A 21602-nucleotide genomic window follows, 5' to 3' on the forward strand; every position below is an offset into this window, starting at 1 on the left:
TTCCCTCTATTTCTCTCTGCCAACATCGTCTGGAAGGAGATACTGCACCTTTAATTCCCTGGATACATAGGGCAAGCCTTGAGCTGAAGTACACAGACTTTTGTTCAGTTCTGAAATGTTTCTCCTTGTGGGTGTTTTTATCCCATTCTCTCTATTTCTAGACAGTGGAAGCTCTGCCTCTTACCAGGCTGGGGATTCTACTTGGGGATCAGGACAGGTATGTTGTGAAGAAAAAACCCCCACTAACCCTTCCCCTACTCCCAAATAAAAACCAAACCCCAGAATAAGTTTTGAGAGTTTTAGAGGCTGGACCTGAGTTTTACTTGTACTTTTTTTTTTTTTTTTTTTTTGGCTTATAGAACCAGACCCAAGCCCAGGAAGCAAGGTTTGAGTCCCGCAGACATGTACAGATGGAAACTTTCATCCCACGAGCCGTGCAGCTCCACCTGCACCACAGGTATTGATTCCATGTAATCACCATGGGCCCAGATCCTCCTTCCTCTAATCCCCTTAGCCCAGGAGGGATTTTTCACTTTCTGCTAGATCTGACAGCATTGGGACAGGGTATGGTCAGTGGTTTTTCTGATGGGGGAGAATTCCATGCCCAGAGTCGTTGAACCCCCACCTTCCCACACCGCGGAAGGACCTTGGGTGGGAGAAGGGAGCAACAGAAGAATTCAGAGCAGGGAACTTAAAAAACACTTATAAGGGCAGAACAAACTTTAACCATAGATAGTTCTTTCCACAGTGAAGAGACCCAACCATTTTCTCAAGCAAACCAGTAAATAAGCTGGTTCCCTCCATCCTCCCTTAGGAAAACAAACCCAACGGTGATTTTCCAATGGGCTTGGTACCACCAAGTGTGTTGCGAAACACCATCGGGCTAGAGTCCTACTCTAGTCACTCCACAGGGATGGATGCCAAGTGGTGTAGTGGATAGAGCACGGGCTTGGGAGTCAGAAGATCATGAGTTCTAATCCTGGTTCCGCCACTTGCCTGCTTGTGTGGGCAAGTCACTTCACTTCTCTGTGCCTGTTACCTCATCTGTCAAATGGAGATTAAGACGGTGAGCCCCAAGTGGGGCAGGGACTGGGTCCAACTTGATTTACTTGTATCCACCCCAGTGCTTAGTATAGTTCTTGGCACAGAGTAAGTGCTTAACAAATACCAAAATTATTATTATTATCATTAGAATGAGACAGATTTAGTGCCCTCCCTCGCCTCCATTCAATGAGGGTCCTGGAATCCTAGAGCTAGGAGGGACCTGGAGAGACCATCTGATCCAGTCCTCCGCCTCAAAGTAAGAATGACTAAGCCATGCAGGACAAATGCGTGCCTGTTCTTTTCTTAGTAGCAGCCCAATCCAGTGTCTCATCTTGACTGTCAGTACATTCTGCCTTACTTCCAGCCAAAATATCATCATCTGTTTGAATGAAGGGCCCACTTCCTCTTGCTTGATCCCAGGTGGCCCAAGAGAACCAGTCAGCAGAGCCCTTCAAAGACTTGCAGACAATTTTAGATGACCTTTCAGACTTCCGGTCTCCAGGTTGAATAGGCTCTGGTCTTTCCCCCTTTCCTCGGAAGACCTATCTTCCAAGGCTAGAATCATTTTGACGCTCTTGGAGTTCAGCTGTGCCTGAGCTACTGGAAGAGGGTCATATTTTCCCAGTACTATTCTCCTTAAACACCTCCTTCCAGAGCAGACTCTAAGCTCAGGGGTGATTCCAGGGGCCGAGAGTGGGATCTAGCCCATGTCAAACCCAGTGTAAATGGATACGGGACAAATTGAGAAACAAGGCTATTGGGAGTGTAGGTTTTGGGAGTTAAAGAGGATCCCACCCTTTCACTTCCCTCTGGTGGGGGCAGGGGCTGGGTTTCATTAATTCAATTATATTTATTGAGCGCTTATTGTGTGCAAAGCACTGTACTAAGAGCTTGCCGGCCCCTATTCAGAAGCTGAGACCAGTTGGAGCCCCCTTCATATTTCCTCATAATACTAATATCGATTATGATTTGTTAAATGCTTATTATGTGCTAGGCACTGAACTAAGCTCTGGGGTGGGTAAAAGCAAATTGCGTTGGACACAATCCCTGTCCCACATGGACTGACAGTCTTAAAGCCCATTTACTGATGAGGTAACTGAGGCACAGAGAAATTAGGTGTTTTACCCAAGGTCACACAGCAGACGAGTGCCAGAGCTGGGATTAGAACCCAGGTCTTTCTGACTCCCAGGCCCACACTCTACCTACTAGGTTATGCTGCTTTTCAGTGCAATGTGGTCCTCTTGGTGAGGCAGGTCTCCCATCAATGCCGGCCCCCCCTCTGCTGTCTGACAGAGCAAAGACAGGGGAGGTCATTCAGCAAGCGAGAGACTCAAAGCGAGACCATTACCTGGTAAAAGCCCCACCGTGAAATCTAGACTTCAGGGAAGTAGCTCCATGTTGGTAGCAATGCCAATAGACACTAGAGAAGCAGTGTGCCTTAGTGGGTAGAGCACAGACCCACAGGGGCAGCGTAGCTCAGTGGAAAGAACACGGGCTTGGGAGTCAGAGGTCGTGGGTTCGAATTCCAGCTCTGCCACTTGGCAGCTGTGTGACTGTGGGCAAGTCCATTAATTTCTCTGGGCCTCATCTGTAAAAGGGGGATTAAGACTGTGATCCTCATGTGGGGCAACTTGATTACCCTGAATCTCCTCTAGCGCTTAGAACAGTGCTCTGCACGTAGTAAGCGCTTAAATACCAACATTATTATTATTATTAATAATGCCAGCTCCCCTCCATTATTTGCTGTGGGACTTTGGGCAAGCTACTTCACTTCTCCGTGTCCCAGTTCCCTTATCTGTAAAATGGGAATTAAGACTCTTAGCCCCATGTGGGTTATGGACTGTGTCCAACCTGATTATCATGTATCTATCTCAGAGCATAGTACAGTGACTGACACATAGCAAGTGCTTAAATGCCATAAAAAAAAGATGTTCCTCTTGTTTGTGGGTTCTCCTCCCTCTCCCCACTGCTCCACCTGATCTCACATCGAGTGCTGCGGTAAGAGATTGGACTTCACATATTTTGCCAAATTACACCAAGCCCCCTGTCAGCAGCCTCCCCGTAGAAAATGAATCTGATCTCAACTATGGGGCTCTCACCGCTCCTGACAGAGTCCCTGCCAGCCAAGATCTTCTCCCCAGGACCTCTGAGGCCCACAGGGTTGCAAAATCTGAACTCATCCCAGCTCCCTGACTCTCTGAGTCGGAGTCGCTGTGCCTGTGGAATACTGATAAATGACTTTGCCAGACCATTTTTTTTTTTCCAAGTCTTAAAATATTTAGAAAGGCTTCTCAGCCTTCCCTTGCCTCTCCTCCACCCCAACCTCCTTTTCCCCCTCCCCCAGGAGCAGCATTTTGAAGCTGATCCAACAGTGCGTTGGCAGCAAATACACAGTGCTAGTTTTGGAGCTGAGCACACCCCTCCTGTTCCTCTCTTGAGGCAGTTCTATCCTGAATGCTGCTGGTGGTTTTTTTGGTTGGTCCTTTTTTTCTTGTTATTGGGGTGGCTTGGGGGAGCACAAGGGGAAGGCTGGGGGACTCGGGCAGTTCCTGCTCCTGTCGGGGGAAGCATTTTTGTTAAGAACTTTGTTTGGGTCCTTGATTTGTGATGACTTCTTAGCTGGAACTAGTATCCTTAGAGTAGTTTGTCCCACTGGGTTCATCTGCTGAACAGACACATCTATAATTTTCAAATTAAATGACTTCTCCCCCAGTGATAATAATTCCTTGAAGTGATTTGCCACGTTTCTTCGGCAGATCTCCAACAGAAGTGCCGCAATGTCCCCGGGAAGTGCTATTGTCCCAGAACTTTTGCACATGGATTGCAAAAGAAGCAGTGTGGGCTAATAGAAGGAGCCCAGGCCTGGAAATCAGAGGATCTGGGTTCTAATCCCAGCTTTGCCTCTTGTCTGCTGTGACCTTGGGCAAGTCACTTCACTTCTCTGGGTCTCAGTTACCTCAGCTGTATAATGGGGATTGAGACAGTGAAGTCCCATTTGGGATAGAGACTCTGTCCAACCTGATTATCTTGGATTTACATTAGGGCTTAGTACAGTGCCTGGCACATACTAAGTAATTAACGGATGCCATTAAGAAAAAAAAAAAAAAATAGGTCCCGAGAGATGGAGTTACTTTCATGGAGGCACACAGTCAGTTAAGAATGAATTGGAGCTCAGGTTTTCTGACTCCTATTTCTGTGCTCAATTCCACGATCTCCGAAGGTGATGTGTAAATGACTTGTTTTTGCAGCTCTGAGTGGCAACAACTCCAGAGGGAATCTTTTCTAAAAAGAATTTGTGAGGACTTTCAAGTTTTTCCATCATAGCAAGACTCTTATATTCCTTGTTCTTCTGGAAAATAGACTGGGAGGGACTATAGCCATTTGCAAGACAGAATTGAGAGTCCTGTACCGACAGTGAGAATCTCAAATCTACCCGGTTAGAAAAGAGACTAAGCAAAGTGGAGGAGATTTCATCAGAAAGTGTCTCCTGGACTAGTGTTCTAAGAGCAGATTTGAAGGAGGCAAGGGATAGGGTTTGATGAATTAGTGATTATCGTGGCATGTGCTTTCTATGTGCCAAGCACTGTGCTCAGTGCTAGGGTAGTTACAGTACAACCAAGGGAGAACCGCTCCAGGCAGAGACGGTAGGCTGTTGGTTTTTGCGTTTTAGAAACCTGGATGGAAGCACCTTGCTTTGTGTTTTCTGGAGCTGCAATAGAATCTGGATGTTCGGAGTTCTGGGCCTTCACACCAACGGGCTGGGGCAGGCCTGCAGTCTGCCTGGTGGTTCAGTGACTTCTCCCAGTGGGTAGTTCCATGCTATGCTTCCTTGGAATTGGATTTCTCCTTTCAGGTTGCTTGCATGAGCTTGCCTAGAGACCCGGGAGCTTCCCCCTGGAAAAGGTGGTGAAAACCCCCAGTGCGTACACATTGCTTATATCAATGTCTGTCTCCCCTGTAGACTGAAATCGCATTAATAGTAATAATGATGATGGCATTTGTTAAGCGCTTACTATGTGCCAAGCACTGTTTTAAGCACTGGGGTAGACACAGGGGAATCAGGTTGTCCCACGTGGGGCTCACAGTCTTAATCCCCATTTTACAGATGAGGTAACAGAGGCACAGAGAAGTTAAGTGACTTGCCCACAGTCACACGGCTGACAAGTGGCATTATTGGCAGGGAAGGTGTCTGCTACTTCTGTTTTATTGTACTCTCCCAAGCGCTTAGTACAGTGCTCTGCACACAGTAAGCCCCGAAAAAATACTACCGATTGATTGACTGGCAGGGAAGGTGTCTGCTACTTCTGTTTTATTGTACTCTCCCAAGTGCTTAGTACAGTGCTCTGCACACAGTAAGCCCCGAATAAATACTACCGATTGATTGACTGATTGATTTCCCCCAGGAGTCATGTCCACCTACGCCATGTGTGTTCGTTATGATGGGATTGAAGTAGACGACACTTACTGCGATGCTCTGACCCGGCCTGAGCCGGTCCATGAATTCTGTGCCGGGAGAGAATGCCAACCAAGGTACAACCTGCGGCGCTGCCCCCCCAGCGAGGCCAGGGCACCTCGCTTCTCATCATGCTGCTCCCAGGGAGAGGGAAGCAGGTCCTGTCTGGGCACCAAGGGAAAGAGGGTACTGAAGACACCCTAGTGTCACCTGCTGTGCTGCCTGTCTCTGTATCTGGCACCTGTCAGCACCCATTGCTGGGCATCGGCTTCTGGATTCTGCCCAGGTTCTGAAGGAGGGTTTCTGGGACTGCAGCCCTCTTGTCCTGGCCTCTACAATCGTTGGGGACCGGACCTGATTTCGTGAGAGACACTGGATTATCCAGGAGCATTCTGCGTGGTTCTTCTTTCCCTGGGGGTGGAGATAGGTCTCCAGGGAAGAGAGGGGGAGCGGGTAGGGAATTCTGGGGAAGGAAGTGAACCCAAAGGCTGGGCTCAGGGTTCAGATTGTTAAGAAGCTATTGCCAGGGAGAGAAACCGGGGTTAAATTATTTTTAATTTGACAGGGAAGGCTGGCAGGAAGTTTAATCCACTCCACGTGTGGAATGGGCTCGTTAGGGACGGGGAATGTGTCTGCTAATCCTGTTGCACTGTACTCTTCCAAGCACTTAGTACAGTGTTCTGCACGTAGTAAGCACTCAATAAATACCTTTGATTGATTGACTGGGGACTGGGGATTACTCCCAAACGAACACCCCGGAGTTAAATCTGAATTGAACCGTCGGTCGATGCTACTGCTCTTCAAAGCCTCGGCAAGGCACACACCAGGGGGTGGCACCAGAGAGCCTAAATATATGTCGTGTGTGTGTACGTGTGTGTCTGCGCGCACGTGCAGACACACGCTGTGCAGACGCACGCTAGCACACTCACACGTGTTTCTAAAAATTCCTTGTGAAATGCGCTTTGTCTTTTCCTCTCCAATAATAGCCACAGCACATTAAAGCCTGAAACATTCTCCCGCCTTCTCCCTCCCCTCACACCTTTGAGTTTTTTTCTCTCCAGAGAGATTGTCGCTTAATTATCATCCTCTCCTCAGAGCTTTGCTGATATAAAGAATGCTGCTGCCCTTACAAGTCCTAAATTAAAAGTGCGGTGCTGCGATTTTGCTAGAAACACATGGGGGGAACGGCCCACTTGCTTATCGAGTGCTTGGCACATAATAAGCGCTTAACAGATGCCGTCATTTGGGAAGCAGCGTGGCTCAGTGGAAGGAGCCCGGGCTTGGGAGTCAGAGGTCATGAGTTCGACTCCCGGCTCTGCCACTTGGCAGCTGTGTGACTGTGGGCAAGTCACTTCACTTCTCTGGGCCTCAGTGACCTCATCTGTAAAACGGGGATTAAAAGTGTGTGAGCCCCACGTGGGACAATCTGATTCCCCTGTATCTCCCCCAGCGCTTAGAACAGTGCTCGGCACCTAGTAAGCGCTTAACAGATACCAACATCATCATTATCGGCTTGCTGCACCCTGATCTCGTCCACCTCACCACTGACGCTTTTCCCACATCCTCATTCTGGCTTCCATGGCTCAGTGGAAAGAGCCCAGGTTTGCGAGTCAGAGGTCATGGGTTCAAATCCCAGCTCAGCCACTTGTCAGCTATGTGACTTGGGGCAAGTCACTTCACTTCTCTGGGCCTCCGTTATACCATCTGTAAATCGGGGATTAAGACTGTGAGCCCCACGAGGGACAACCTGATCACCCTGTGTCCTTCCCAGTGCTTAGAACAGTGCTTTGCACATAATAAGCGCTTAACAGATGCCATCATTTGAGAAGCAGCGTGGGTCAGTGGAAAGAGCCCGGGCTTGGGGATCAGAGGTCATGAGTTCGAATCCTGCCTCTGCTGCTTGTCAGCTGTGCGACTGGGCAAGTCACTTCACTTCTCGGGGCCTCAGTTCCCTCATCTGTAAAATGGGGATTAACTGTGAGCCTCACGTGGGACAACCTGATGACCCTGTATCTCCCCCAGCGCTTAGAACAGTGCTCTGCACACAGTAAGTGCTTAACAAATACCAACATTATTATTATTATGTATGCTGGACCACTCCTCTTCTCCCCTTTAAAGCCTTATTAAAATCCAATTTCTACTAAGAGACCTTTCCAACTTCCCAGCCTCTTTTCTCCAACTCTCTCTCCCATCTGTGTCGTCACCACAGTTGGAAATGTACCCTTTGGGCACTTGATATTCACCCCACCCTCAGCTCCACAGCACTTATCATACCTATCATTATTTATTTACATTAGTGTCTGTCTCCCCCTCTAGACTGAAATCTCATTTTAGGTGGGGACTATGTCTACCAACTCTGTTATCTTGTACTATCCCAAGTGCTCAGTACACTGCTCCATTACAGTAAGCACTCGATAAATATCTTTGGTTATTAAATGGGAACGGGAAATACTTCTAATAACAATAATGTGGTGTTTATTAAGCATTTACTATGTGCCAGACACTGTACTAAGCTCTGGGGTGGATAAAAGTAAATCAGGTTAGACACAGTCCCTTTTCCACGTCAGGCTCACAGCCTCAGTCCCCATTTTGCAGATGAGGTCGCTGAGGCACAGAGAAGTGAAGTGACTTGCCCAAGATCACACAGCAGACAAGTGATGGAGCTGGGATTAGAACCCATGACCTTATGCCTTCGGGCCCTTGCTCCAACCACTAGGCCATGCTGCTTCTCTAGAGAACTGCAGTGTATTGCCAAGTGTTCGCCTCACAGATTTTACACAGCATCTTTTCTACTCACAGTGGTTTAGACTTTGGCTCGGAGCTCTTAAGCCTGTGGAAGCGGAGGGCCAAAGAGGAGAGGGGTTAGTGGTTCTACTTCCTACCCCTGCCTCCTTGTCCCAAGTCGGAAACTTCTGATCCCTGGGTATTGCATGGAAAAGTAGAAGGCATGGCTCTGGGTCTCAAGGAGCTTGCAATATATTAATCAATCCATGGCGTTTACTGAGCTCTTACACAGTGCAGAGAACTGTCGCAATGCAATAGAGTTGGTAGACAGATCCCTGCCCTCAAGGAGACAGACTTTGACAAAGGATATTTCCAGACACCCATGTTGTAGTATTGGGCTGAAATTTGATTAATCTGAAAATTCAATATATAACAACACTTTGCATTTGAAGAGTCATTTTCTTCCCAAGAGCTCAGAATAATTCCCGCTGGACTGCAAATTTTGAAGGGTAGAGACGGTGTCTTCCAAACCTTTTGAACCTTCTCAATCAATCCATGATAGTTTCTGAGCACTTGCACTGTCCAGAGCACTATAGTAAGCACAAGGGAGAGTACAATACAACTGATTTGGTAATTGTGTTCCCTTTCCACAAAGAGTTTACAAACGACAGGGGGATTCAAACATTAAACTAGATTGATAATAAGGGAAATAATAGAATATAAGAATATTTACATAGTGCTGAAGGGGTACCCAGCCAACTTCAGAGTCAACGCAGACGGGAGGGCAGATGGTGGAAATAAAGAGCTAAGTTTCTGGTGGCCTTTTAGAGGAGATGTGATTTTGGGAGGGTTTTAAAGTGGGGGAAGGGGTGGACTATTGGATATGAAGGGGGAGGTAGTTCCAGGCCAGCAGGAGGATATGGGCAAGGGGTTGGTGGCCGGGTAGATAAGATGAGAGTAGGTTGGCCTTAGAGGAGCAGCATACATGGATTGAGTTGTAGTGAGAAATTAGGGAGATTAATTAGGTAGGAGGAAGAGAGCAGATTGAGTGCCTTAAAGCCAATGGTGAGGAGTTTCTGTTCAATTTGGAGCTGGAAGCACAACCACTGGATGTTTTTGAGTAGGAGATATAGACTGAATGGTTTTTCAGAAAAAATGATCTGGGCAACAGAGTGAAACATGGACTGGAGAGGGGAAAGATGGAATGCAAGGAGTTCAGAGAGGAGGCTGATGCAGTAATCAAGGTGGGAAATAATGAATGTTTGGACCAGGATGGTGGCAGTTTGAATAGAGAGGAAAGGAGGATTTAAAAAATACTGTGAAGATAGAACCCACAGGTTATCATGACAGCCCGAATGTGTGGGTCGAATGAGAGATGAGTTGAAAATAATGCTAAGGTTACAGGCTTGTGAGCAAGGGAGGATGGTAGTGCTGTCTATAATGATAAGAAAGTCAAGGGGAGGACAGGGTTTGGGTGGAAAGATGAAGGGTTTGGACATGTTAAGTTTGAGGAGTCGGCATGGCATTCAAGTAGAGTTGTCGTGGAGGAACGTGGAAATGCGAGACTATAAAGAAGGAGAGAGAGGTAGATTTGAGAATCGTCTCCATAGAGATGGTAGTTGAAGGCATGGGAATCAATGAATTCTCCAAGGGAGTGGGTTTAGATGGGGAATAGAAGGGGACCCAAAATTGAGCCTTGAAGGACTCCCACAGTTAGAGAATAGCAGAGGGGGAGCCTCCTAGAGAGACTGAGAAGGATATATCAGAGAAAGGAGGAGAACCAGGAGAGAACAGTTTCTCTAAGAAGCAGCGTGGCTTAGTGGAATGATCACGGCCCTGGCAGTAAGAGGACCTGGGTTCTAATCCCATCTCTGACTTGCTTTGTGACCTTGGGCAAGTCACTGAACTTCCCTGTGCCTTAGTTTTCCCTACTTAGACCGTGAGCCCCATGCAGGACAGGGGCTTTCCAACCTAATTAATTTGTGCCCACCCAGTGTTTAAAACAGAAGTTAACATATAGTAAATGCTTAACAAATACCATAAAAAAAACAAGGGTAGTTAATGTTTCCAGAAGGGGGTAATAACGTAGGTGCTCTATGCATAGTAGTCCTTCTCAATAAATGCTGTTGACTGTGTGTTGGATTACTCTTGGTCCAAAAGACTCACTGAGAGACTTTAGATTCGGGTTCATTCATCTGAAAATTTGTTACACTGAAATTGATTTTGTTTCCTTTAGAAGCCTACCCAAACCATCTTTTTCAATATTCTCCAGGATAGAAAGTAGTGTTTTGGGGCATTTTAAAAAATGAAATAGACAACTCTCCTGCTCCCCTCTGGGCAAGTATGAGGAACAACCCAAAGTCACAATGCAAGCTCATTTCAGAGGCATCTTGGTTCTCTGGTCCAGTGACTCCGCACTGTCCTTCTCCAAAATTTTCTAACGGCTTGCAGCTGGATCCTCTGACTGACCTCCATCTCTCCCGCATAGGATGGGTCAGTGGTTTGGTCTCCTGTCTCACTGTGACCTGACCTTTCACCCATGTCCTATTTCTGGCCTGGAAATCCCTCCTCCTTCATATGCAACAAATAATCACTCTGCCCTACTTTCAAAGCCTCTATGAAGGCACATCTCCTCCAAGAGGCTTTCCCTGACTAGGCCCTTATTTCCTCTTTTCCCACTCGCACTCCCTCCTGCATCACCCTTACACTTATTCACCTTTTCCTCAGCCCCACATCACTTAACAATAATAACAATAATGTTGGTATTTGTTAAGCCCTTACTATGTGCCAGGCACGTTCTAAGCACTGGGGTAGATACAAGGTAATCAGGTTGTCCCACCTAGAGCTTACAGTCTTAATCCCCATTTTACAGAAGAGGTAACTGAGGCACAGAGAAGTTAAGTGACTCACCCCAGGTCACACAGCAGACAAGTATTGGAGCTGGGATTAGAACCCATGATCTCTGACTCCCAAGCCCGGCCTCTTTCCACGGAGTCACGCACTTATGTACATATCCGTGATGTATTTATTTATAATAACGTCTGTCTTCCCCTCTAGACTGTAAGCTGGTGCTCGGATCGTATTGTACTTTCCCAAGCATTTAATACAGTGCTCTGCACACAGTAAGCACTCAATAAATTGACTGTATTGAGTAATAGATTGATTGGGATCTCTCTGCTCTAGGTGGGAGACCAGCAGCTGGAGCGAGTGCTCCCGCACGTGTGGAGAAGGCTACCAGTTCCGCATCGTCCGCTGCTGGAAGATGATCTCGCCCGGCTTTGACAGCTCCGTCTACAGTGACCTGTGTGAGTCGGCGGAGATCACCCGGCCGGATGAGCGCAAGATCTGCAAGAACCCAGCCTGCGGGCCTCAGTGGGAGATGTCCGAGTGGTCGGAGGTAAGAGTCAAATGGGTGCGTGTCTGATCGTTGGTGGGCACACTGTGGGTATGTGAGGATTTATGGGCCGGAGATGGTCAGAATGGTGGGTTGGAGGGAGTTAGGGTTGTGTGTGGTGACTGTGTGAAAACCAATAGGAGGGAAGCAGTGTGGCCAAATGGTTGTGTGTGTGGTCATTGGTAATGGGATTTGTTAAGCGTTTACTATATGCCAGGCACTGTACTAAGCCCTGGGATGGATACAAGCAAATTGAGGTGGACATAGTCCCTGTCACTTGTGAGGCTCGGTCTCAATCACCATTTTACGTATGAGCTAATTGAGGCCCAGTGAAGTGACTTGTCCAAGGTCACAGAGCAGACATGTGGTGGAGCCTGGATGTGGGCACTTGTGGCCTGGTGTGGCTGTGTGAAGATGTGCAGGCCAGGGATGGTCAGAATGGTGGGTGGAGGCAGGCAGGGTTGAGTGTGGTAACTGTGTAAAAATCAATATGATAATAATAATTATGGTATTTGTTAAGCGCTTACGATGTTCTAAGCACTGGGATTCATACAAGGTAATCAGGTTGTCCCACTTGGGGCTCACAGTTTTAATCCCCATTTTACAGATGAGGGAACTGAGACACGGAGAAGTTAAGTGACTTGCCCAAAGTCACACAGCTGACCGGTGGCAGAGCCGGGATTAGAACCCATGACCTCTGACTCCCAAGCCCGAGCTCTTTCCACTAAGCCACTCTGCTTCTCGAGTTGATGGAAAAAGTGTGGCCTAATGGAAAAAAACCTGGTCCTGGGAATCAGAGGAAAACCTGGGCCTGGGAATCAGAGGACCTGGTTCAAATTCTAGCTCTGCCATTGCCTGCTGTGTGACCTTGGTCAAATCAGTTCTCTGGGCCTCACTTTCCTTTTCTGTAAACTAAGAGATTAAATACCTGTTCTTGCTCCTATTTAGAGTAGGGCCTCGGTTTCCTCTTCTGTAAGCTAAGAAATTAAATACCTGTTCTTGCTCCTATTTAGAGTAGGGACCCAGTGAGGGGCAGGGACTGTTTCTGACCCCATTACCTTGTATCTGAAAAGATGGATTTGGGTGGGCTCTTAAATGAAAGAAAATCAATTTCAGTATAAGAAAATTTTCATATGAACAAGCGAATCTAGTCTTTCTGTGAGTCTACTGGATCAAGATCAAGCAACCACGCAATCAATAGGGTTACTGAATGCCTTCTGTGCACAGAACATTGCACTAAGCATTGGGAAGGTTCAAAAGAGTTGAGGCGCAAAACTTGCCCTCCGAGAGTTTACAGTCTGGAGGGAAATATTCTAATTATTCTAATAATTCAAGTAGAGTGCATTGCACATAGTAATCATTTAACAAATACCATCATTGTTATTTTTGTGGAACTGTAAAATACTTTTGAATGATCAGGAGGGGTGTCAGAAACGGGGAAGGAGGAGATTTTATTCTCCCATTTAGGGGTAGAGCCTGTCACACCTCCCCACCCCAATCCGGACAAACAGCTGCCCTTCACCGCCTAGGGCCCGGAACAGTTCGAGCCTGAGGTCGATTCTAGCTGAACTTCCGGGCCAAGTAGCTTGGATACAAGGCCAGCTGCAGAGTGAGGACTGGTGTTACTGTAACATGATTGTGATTACTCCATTGTGGCCCAACCCGGGGCCCATTTCCTTTGACAAGTGGAGGAACTGTGTCCCCGTGATTCTGGTGGTTCCAGCACATTTCTGAAGGATGACTTATCTGGCCGAACAACTCAGATTTCCCAGTGGCCTCCAATGCGGAGGTTCACTCCAGACCCGTGTGGATGTTGTGGGAACCAGCACTTTACTCTCCTCGTGGTGTTCCTAAGCTTGCGGCCCTTGATCTTTCCAACGGGAAGTGCCTCTCCGGTTTGTTTGACCCACAGGGATTTCTTTGTAAGGATGTTTGCCAGGTTGGACAAAAAGGGACTCTGCCCCTCAAGGAAGGCAGTGGCTGCAACGGCTGCCCTAGGGTGGCAAAGGGGGAAGAGGCATGGGGTGCCATGTTGACGGGTCAGTTTCCTCTCTGCCTCCTGGCCGCAGTGCCCTGCCAGGTGTGGGGAACAGAGTGTTGTGACCCGGGACATCCGCTGCTCAGAGGATGAGAAGCTATGCGATGCCAACACCAGACCCTTGGCAGAGAAGAATTGCACGGGCCCTCCCTGTGACCGGCAGTGGACGGTATCCGACTGGGGCCCGGTGAGTGACCGGCGGGAGAAGGGGAGGCAGTGGGGAGCTGGGGCCGCAGCAGGGGGAGGTTTCTGGCCGGGAAGTGGACTGTGTAATCTCTTGGGGTCTCAGATCTTTCCCTTTGGGATCGGAAGTGGGGTCGGGGAAAGGGGAGGGACAGGGATTGACTTTCAGTCTTCTCCCCTGGGGGAGGAAGAGATCCTGTAAGACCCCTGGTTCCTGAAGGGTGCTGGTCTCAGTCCCTCTTCTGTCTTTTTTTTCCCTTTCCCCATCCCAGTGCCACCCAACCTCACCCTAACTGGCTTCTCGGTCAAAGGGTGATAATCGTCTTGCAGGAGCCCAGCTCATTTGCTCCCAATCTCTCTCTCTGCCGTTTCTTTCTCCTGGAGATGGCTCTCTCCCCAGAAACCTGTCCCTAATGGCCTCCATAAACTGACTTTCCCTCTATCTGGGCCAGGCCTGCCCCGGTGAGCTGGGGGTCTGGAGGGCTGGGAGCTGGAGAGCCAGGACTCCCCCTCAGTCCTTCTAGAGGTCATTGGAAAGAAAACTCTCAAATTCCCACAGAGGCTTCCAACTGAGGTGGCATGTTTGGGTTATTTTTACCTCCATTTTCATTGGCCAAGATTCACCCAATAAGCGGTCACCATGGCAACCGCCATCTCCGGAGACCCGGCACCTTTCCCCAGAGTGGCAGCAGGGGGAGTTGGGGCGACGAAGACGGGGGAGCTTCTGTCTTCGGCTCCCAGGGCCCCGGCTGGGGTGCCCGGCCTCCTCCCCTCATTCACCTCTGGGATTTGGTTCCCTCTCTCTGTTTTAGTGTAGTGGAAGCTGTGGGCAGGGACGGATGATTCGACACGTGTACTGCAAGACCAGCGACGGGCGTGTGGTGCCGGAGGCCCAGTGCAGCCTGGAGGCCAAGCCCCTGGCCATTCACCCCTGTGGAGACAAAAATTGCCCCGCCCACTGGCTGGCTCAAGACTGGGAACGGGTGAGAGGCGGCGGGGACCAGGGAGTGGGAGGAAGACAGCTAGATCCAGCCTCTTCCAGGTGTTTTCAGTACCTCCCCCGGCTTAAGGGTTTCCCGCCAGCACTTCCCTCCACGTTTAGCACAGAAGCCACCCTTGTGTGTTGTCTGTCTCTCCCTCTCCTCTTCCCTTTCTGTCTCCCTTTTTCTCTCCCTCACTCTCTCTCTCCCCTCCCCAATCTTTCTTTCACACCCGCACTTTTTTCTCTCACCTCTCTCACTCTTTCCCTCCTCTCACATTTTCCTCACTCACACCCTCCTATAACCTCTCGCTTGCTCCCTCTTCTCTCTCCTTACTTCTTCCTTTTTATCTCCTCCTTCCCCCTGTTTCTCCTCCCTCCTCCCCCCCCCCCCTTCTCCCTCTTCCCCTTTCCTCAAACCCACTCTCCCCTCTTTGAAGAGGAGAGGTCAGCTCGGGAGAAAGTCCCCGTCTTCTTGAGGAGATATTGCTGGACAGTAGTGACTCTCCAACCCAGTTTCCAGTTGCAATCTGCATAACAGAAGTAGGGAGAAGCAATAGAGTCTAAAGATATGAACAGAAGTTCTATGGAGGGAGGAGGAATCGACTAAGGTGAAGCAGAAGTGACAGAGGGGTACTAGGTTGGGAAATAGCATGGGGAGATGAGCGATTAGTCAGAGAAGGCTTCCTGGGGGAGATGTGATTTCAGATGGGGAGAGTGAGAAAATCCTTGTTCTTTTTATGCCTCAGTGTACCCGCTTTTGCATGCGAATGCTGATTCCTGGGTTTCTGCCTCCCTCCCGGCTTAGGGCTAGTTTGGCGAGGGCTTAGAGATTGATGGCAGGTGTCCCACTGTGTGAGGTTTCCACTGACTACCCGCCTGTCCATCTGTCTGTCCTCTCAGTGCAACACCACCTGTGGCCGGGGGGTGAAGAAGAGGATCGTGCTGTGCCTGGAGCTCATCAATGGGAAACTGAAAACCCGGAGCCCCCCGGACTGCGACCTGGCCAAGAAGCCCAGTGAGGAGAGTACCTGTTTTGAGAGGCCTTGCTTCAAGTGGTACACAACCCCCTGGTCAGAGGTGAGGGAGGAGGAAGGGGGAGGTGGGCTGCCAACTGTTCTCCAATCAGCCTCTCGCAGGAGAGCCAGGTCGAGCTCTGTGGAAGGAGGGGTGTCCTCCCCCTCTCTCCCCCCCGCCCCAACTCCCTGTGACCTACAAGGGTGGGGGACCTAGTTCCCATTGTGCAGGTGGGTAAACCAAGGCGCAGACATATCTGGATGTCAGAGAAGCAGTGTGTCCCAGGGGAGAGTACGGGCCTTAGATTTAGAGGACCTGGGTTCTAATCCCGGCTCCTCCACTTACCTGCTCTGTGGCTTTGGACAAGTCACTTCACTTCTCTGTACCTCAGTCCCCTCATCTGTAAAACAGGGATTCGATATCTGGTCTCCCTCCTGCTAAGACTGAGAGCCCCACCTGGGACTGGGACTCTGTCCAAACTCATTATCTTCAGAGATCATGGGTTCTAATCCCGGTTCTTCCACTTGTCAGCTGCTGTGTGACTGTGGACAAGTCACTTCACTTCTCTGTGCCTCAGTTACCTCATCTGTAAACTGGGGATTAACTGTGAGCCTCACATGGGACGACCTGATTACCCCGTATCTCTCAGCGCTTAGAACAGTGCTCTGCACATAGTAAGCGCTTAACAAATGCCAACACTGTTATTATTATTATCTTGTATCGACTCCAGGGTTTAGCCCGGTGCTTGGCACATTGTAAGCACTAGACAGCTACCATAATTGTCTTTAGCCTAGGATGGGTCCAGGTCAGCCTCTCTGGGAGAACACCCAAGAGTCCTGGCTCCCAGATGCAGTTGCCCCTCCAGAGCATGCCAAGGTCTGGGAAGCATCAGGGCCCGGCGTGCCTCAGGTTCTGCTGCTGACATTCAGCCCGGTGGCTCGCGACAAGAAGTCCCGCCTCCAGGTAGCCCCTCGGTGCCAGTCATCCCAGCAGCACTCAACCAGCGGGTGGTCCCCCCGACACCAGTGCCCGTCCCCCAGTCTGTCCCTCCCCGCTGACCCTCAGGCTAGCGCGGGGAACGAAGCTGCGTGTTCCTGCTCGGCCTCGCACGGCCCAGACCCATCCGGGACGCGGTGGGGCGATTGCCAGGGGCTGATTAGGCCACGACTGTTTGTGCCAGGCCTCTCGCCGCCTCTCTGCTCGGGGCGGGACCTGCTCCGCGCCAAGTTGTAATCAGGACGCGCTGTGCTTTTGGAGAAGAGAGAGGCAAGTGAGCGTTTGGGGCCTTTTCTAGTGATAGACGGTGAGCTCGTCGGACTCAGACTTGGCCGCTCAAGACAGAGAGCGCGACGTCTGTGTAATGAGACAACGGGGGTCGTCTGCGAGGGGGGCCGAGAGGGGAGCGGGGCCGGGGAGGGACGGAGGGAAGGAAGGGGAGAGGGGGTGGAGGGAGGGGGAGGGACCCGCTGTCTGCAGAATCTTGGCAGGGATCGGAGCTGGGAGGAATCGGGGTCAGCAGACATCCTTACGCTCTCTGAGCTCAGCCTGCCTTCCAACGCTAACATCTGGCACTGGGAGATGCTGAAGGCAGGGGCAGGGATGGTGTAGGGTGTGTGTGAGCGCATGTGAATGTGTACGTGTGTGTGAGTGTGTGTGTTTTAATTGGATAAACAAGGATTTTACTGGAACAACCCCAGCTACCAAAACACCCAGGCTTTCGCGGAGGCAGCCACTGTCCTCGGGCCAGCCTGGTCTGGAAGAGGGTCCCCGGGACCGAGCCCTTCCCCTCTCCTCTTGCCCCCTGCACCTCCACTTGCGTTTGGAAGGTGGGTCCAGTCCATGGCCCCTGAGGGTAGGAGAGGGGGACCCCGGTTGGGAAGGAGGCTCCGGGAAAGGGACCTGTCATGGAAGAAGGGACGTTGCAGCAGGCAGGGAGGGAAGAGAGGGGTGGAGGAGGGGGAGGGAAAATTGAAGAGAGACAGCTGGCAGAACCTAGAGGGAGTTGTGCAAGAAGTGCCTCTGGCCACCTCCTTTTCTCTGGAGCCAGTAAATTCCCCTCCCAGGTCCTCTGACAGGGTGCTGCTTCTGCCCCGCGGGACTTGGCGGCAGGAGCCGGAGCCAAGGAAAGCTGGCTGTTTAAAATGAAAATACCGAGGCTCATCCATCGTTCTCCACAGGAGACTCTTTCGTCATCCTTCTTTCCCTCACAAGGCATTAAGTCATGTGGGGATAGACCAGCTGAGAAACTGCAAACATTATAGAGTTTGGCTTAGCCATTCATCCAGTTTTACTCTGGGCGTCTGCTTTGCAACCAGTCTGTCCCCTGTCTGGGGGGGGGGGGTACGTGCGTGCGTGTGTGTGTGTGTAAATGCATGCATGTATGTGGTGTGGGGGATGCAGGCAAAAAGGGTGTCTGTTGTCAAATGCTATCAGTGGTCACTCTACCTAGAGCCATAAGGGACCGCAATAGTCACCCAGTCCATTCTCCTGCCTTCAGACAGGTGACTGTTTCAACCATTCAGACCATAGAGGAATTTTTTTTTAAGACCTCTATGGCCCGAATAAGGAGAACATGAGGTTTGTGGGATTTTCCTTAGCGATTTCATTACCCAGGCTTTCCTTGTCCCACATTAGCATGGGTAATTGAAAACGAGCTGCGTCTGTTAGAGCCCGAGACTCGCAACCCTGCACCCGCAAACCTCCGAAGCTGGGATTTATACTCCTTGCTCAGCTGCCTGGTTGAAATTCCTGACCCACCTCCTCTAAAGGCTCCTTCCAAACCACTCTCTGTCCCGGGGGACCAATACACTCTCCCTGAGAGCTTTGGTCTGGACACAGTAGACACCAGAGTGGAGTCTGGGAGGCTTTCCATGTCTAACCTGGCAGATCCCATTAGAGTGCAGGGAAAGGATGTTTTTCCTTTGTAGACTGTAAGTCCCTTTTGGGCAGGGATCGCATCAATCGACTCTTGTTGTACTATATTTTCTAAGTACTGTGCTCTGCACACAGTAAGAGCTCAGTAAATACCACTGATTGATTGATTACCTGCAGGCAGGAAGAGGGCAGGTGGAGAGGCGATCAGGGTGGAGAGAGGGGTGTTCCACTTTCCCCGTGCAGACTGATGCCTGTAGCCTCGGGCCTTCGCGATCTTTCCGTCCCTCCAGTGTACCAAGACCTGTGGGGCCGGCGTGAGGATGCGCGACGTGAAGTGCTATCAGGGGATGGACCTAGTTCGGGGATGCGACCCACTGGTGAAGCCTGTCGGAAAGCAGACCTGTGACCTTCTGCCCTGCCCCACCGAGCCCCCAGGTGAGGGGAGGAGAGGGGCTTGCCCCTTCTCGGCCGACGGGGGAGGGGGATATCTCTGGAGGGAGGGGGCGAGGGGTTCCGTGATGGAGCCTGTTACCTAAATGATCTCAGCCCCTCTTCCCCCTCCCCTCATTTCCCTCGGGGAAGGGACTGACCCCCTGCCCAGCAGGCACGAATTGTTATCCCCCAATATGGTTATCTTTCTCCAGCATCTGCCCTAAACTGGAGGGCAGTTTACCTTCTGAAGGGGTCCTCCAACCCTTTTCAGCCGAGGTGGCTCTGGCACGAGGAAGTCCCCACGGAGGCCAGCAAGGGCTAATAGCCACCAGGCTGACCCAGGAAGCCGTGGCGTTGCCGCGTCCGCCTTTCCCCTTGTTTGACCACCGCCCTCCCTACTCCGCTTGTCTCATGCAGATGACAGCTGCCAGGACCAGCCGGGGACCAACTGCGCTCTGGCCATCAAAGTGAATCTCTGCAGCCACTGGTATTACAGCAAGGCCTGTTGCAGGTCGTGCCGGCCGACCCATTCCTAGTCCTGCCGAGGAATCGGCCCCACGACCTCAGAGACTGATGGGCCAAGGGAGGGTAGGCCAAACGATGGGGGGGAGGGTGGCCTGGGGGATGCTGGGCTACAAGGGACAGCATCTGGCCCTGGCCAGGACTCAGACCGGTTCTTTCCAACTCTGCTTTAACTCAACCCCGTCCTCCTGTCCAAGCACACCCCGGTTGCGGAGAGCCTCCCATTTACCCTAAGCTTGTGAGCAAAGTGATTCTTTTTTTTTCTCCACAACACAAAAACACTCTTCCCGTTTCCCCTCACTCACCCGGGTGGAGAGTCAGCTCCCTCACCGGGTTTCCATTCTGCCGCCTGGAAGCCAGAAGCAGAGCTCTGTCACTCGTGCTTATCAGTAGCACTCGGCGGCAGATGTCTGTACATAGGATCTTGTATATTTGATTCATTTGCATCCTACATCTCCCCTTGGACTAAAGGGCTTTGCGTCCCACCGTCCTCTCCGTTAAGTCCTCGCTTGGGAGTCGGGAGCCGGGAAGACGCTTTCTCTCGGAGGCCTCCCCGAAGAAGTGGAGGAGGCCCTCGGTGAGAGCCGAACTTACCCTGGAAAGTGTAGTCTGGGTTCCAGATGTCTCCTGGAGCTGAGGGGTGGTGGAAATGTAGGGGAGGCGACGAAGAAATTCCACTGGAGTCCTTTGTCACGTGAAGGTGTATACTATTTTTATCTTATAACCAAACTCCAGTTTCATAGTCCTTATAAGAGATCATAATGCTGACATAATGTATATAATAATGAAACATAACTGCACTTTATATCACAAAAAGATGTGCTCTTTTTTAATATATTTGTTTACAAACCGGGAATTTTATCCATATAATCATGAATCAGTACTCTGTATATTTTAATAAAATGGTCATATTTATGGTGGCTGGTATCTTGTTTCATTTGCTTGCACGTCTGGTGGGGGCGGGGAGAAGGTGGGCAGAGGGGACTGTGGCCCAGCATCTCCCGGTTCATGTCGGAGCTGGTGGAGGATTGCCTCCCGGGGCTGAAGAGTGGCAAGGTGGGTGAACGTGCTTGGGATGGGCCCGACGGGCCGGAAGGATCCTTGTCCCGGGGCAGGGCCGAGCCTAGGAGAACCTCAGCTGCGGAGTCCGCAGAGGTAGAAAGGCAAGGGAGGGAAGGAACCCCGTGAACTCACTGCGGAAGTTGGGCTGGGTACATTTCTCTGACTCCTCAGCCTCTGGTGGGTGTGTTCTCTCCGTGTTTCCCCTTCTGGAATGACTTCAACTGGAAGCCAGAGTTGCCCAGGGGTCACTCAAGCTTCCAGGCCCTCACATTGGTTCTGTTGATAAGTGTGGTAACTGTCAAGTGCTGGGGTAGATACAAGATGATGGGGTGTTGGGCACAGTTCCCGTCCTGCATGGGGTCCAGTCTATATGAGGGCTAACAGGAGAACTAAAGCACAGAGAAGTTAAGTGACTTACCCAAGTTCACACAGAGATTAGCGGCGGAACTGGGATTAGAACCCAGGTCCTTCTGTCTCCCAGGCCGGTGCTCTACCCACTAGACCACACTGCTTCCCTGATGATCCACAGATTTCCCATTGGAGACTTTGCAAGCCCTGCAGCTGGTTGGGAGCCATCTCTAGAAATCAAAGGATCAGAATATCCTAGACAGGTAAGCTCCTTGTGGGCAGGGAACATGTCTATCAACTCTGTTCCATTGTACTCTCCCAAGTGCTTAGTACAGTGTTCTGCGCACAGTAAGCACTCAGTAAATACCACCGATTGGTTAATAGAGCTGAGTGGGAGCTCAAGGAGTGACCTGGCCCAACTTCATCTTCCCTAGGTCTGTGAACACCTGAGTCATCTAGCATGACTAAAAGTCTGCCCAGGTTTCAAAGACCATCCCTCAGCCTCTTCAAAACCACCCAGGGGATTGTGAGG

The 21602-nt window shown here is 50.5% G+C and overlaps 1 protein-coding gene across 2 annotated transcripts in view; it reads left to right on the plus strand.

The window, feature by feature from the left end:
• Positions 1–20580, plus strand: part of ADAMTSL2 (ADAMTS like 2) — a 41454-nt gene extending 20874 nt beyond the window's left edge. For both annotated transcript variants that reach the window (XM_029064124.2, XM_029064126.2), the window contains exons 11-18: positions 360–457; positions 5448–5574; positions 11405–11618; positions 13685–13840; positions 14649–14819; positions 15719–15895; positions 18997–19141; positions 19556–20580. In XM_029064124.2, coding sequence (XP_028919957.1) covers positions 360–457; positions 5448–5574; positions 11405–11618; positions 13685–13840; positions 14649–14819; positions 15719–15895; positions 18997–19141; positions 19556–19674 — 1207 coding nt within the window. In that variant the 3' untranslated portion in view covers positions 19675–20580. The remainder of the gene's footprint in view (positions 1–359; positions 458–5447; positions 5575–11404; positions 11619–13684; positions 13841–14648; positions 14820–15718; positions 15896–18996; positions 19142–19555) is intronic.
• The last annotated feature ends 1022 nt before the right edge of the window (positions 20581–21602 follow it).

Source organism: Ornithorhynchus anatinus, chromosome 4, assembly GCF_004115215.2.
Source record: "Ornithorhynchus anatinus isolate Pmale09 chromosome 4, mOrnAna1.pri.v4, whole genome shotgun sequence".
Lineage (NCBI taxonomy): Eukaryota > Metazoa > Chordata > Mammalia > Monotremata > Ornithorhynchidae > Ornithorhynchus > Ornithorhynchus anatinus.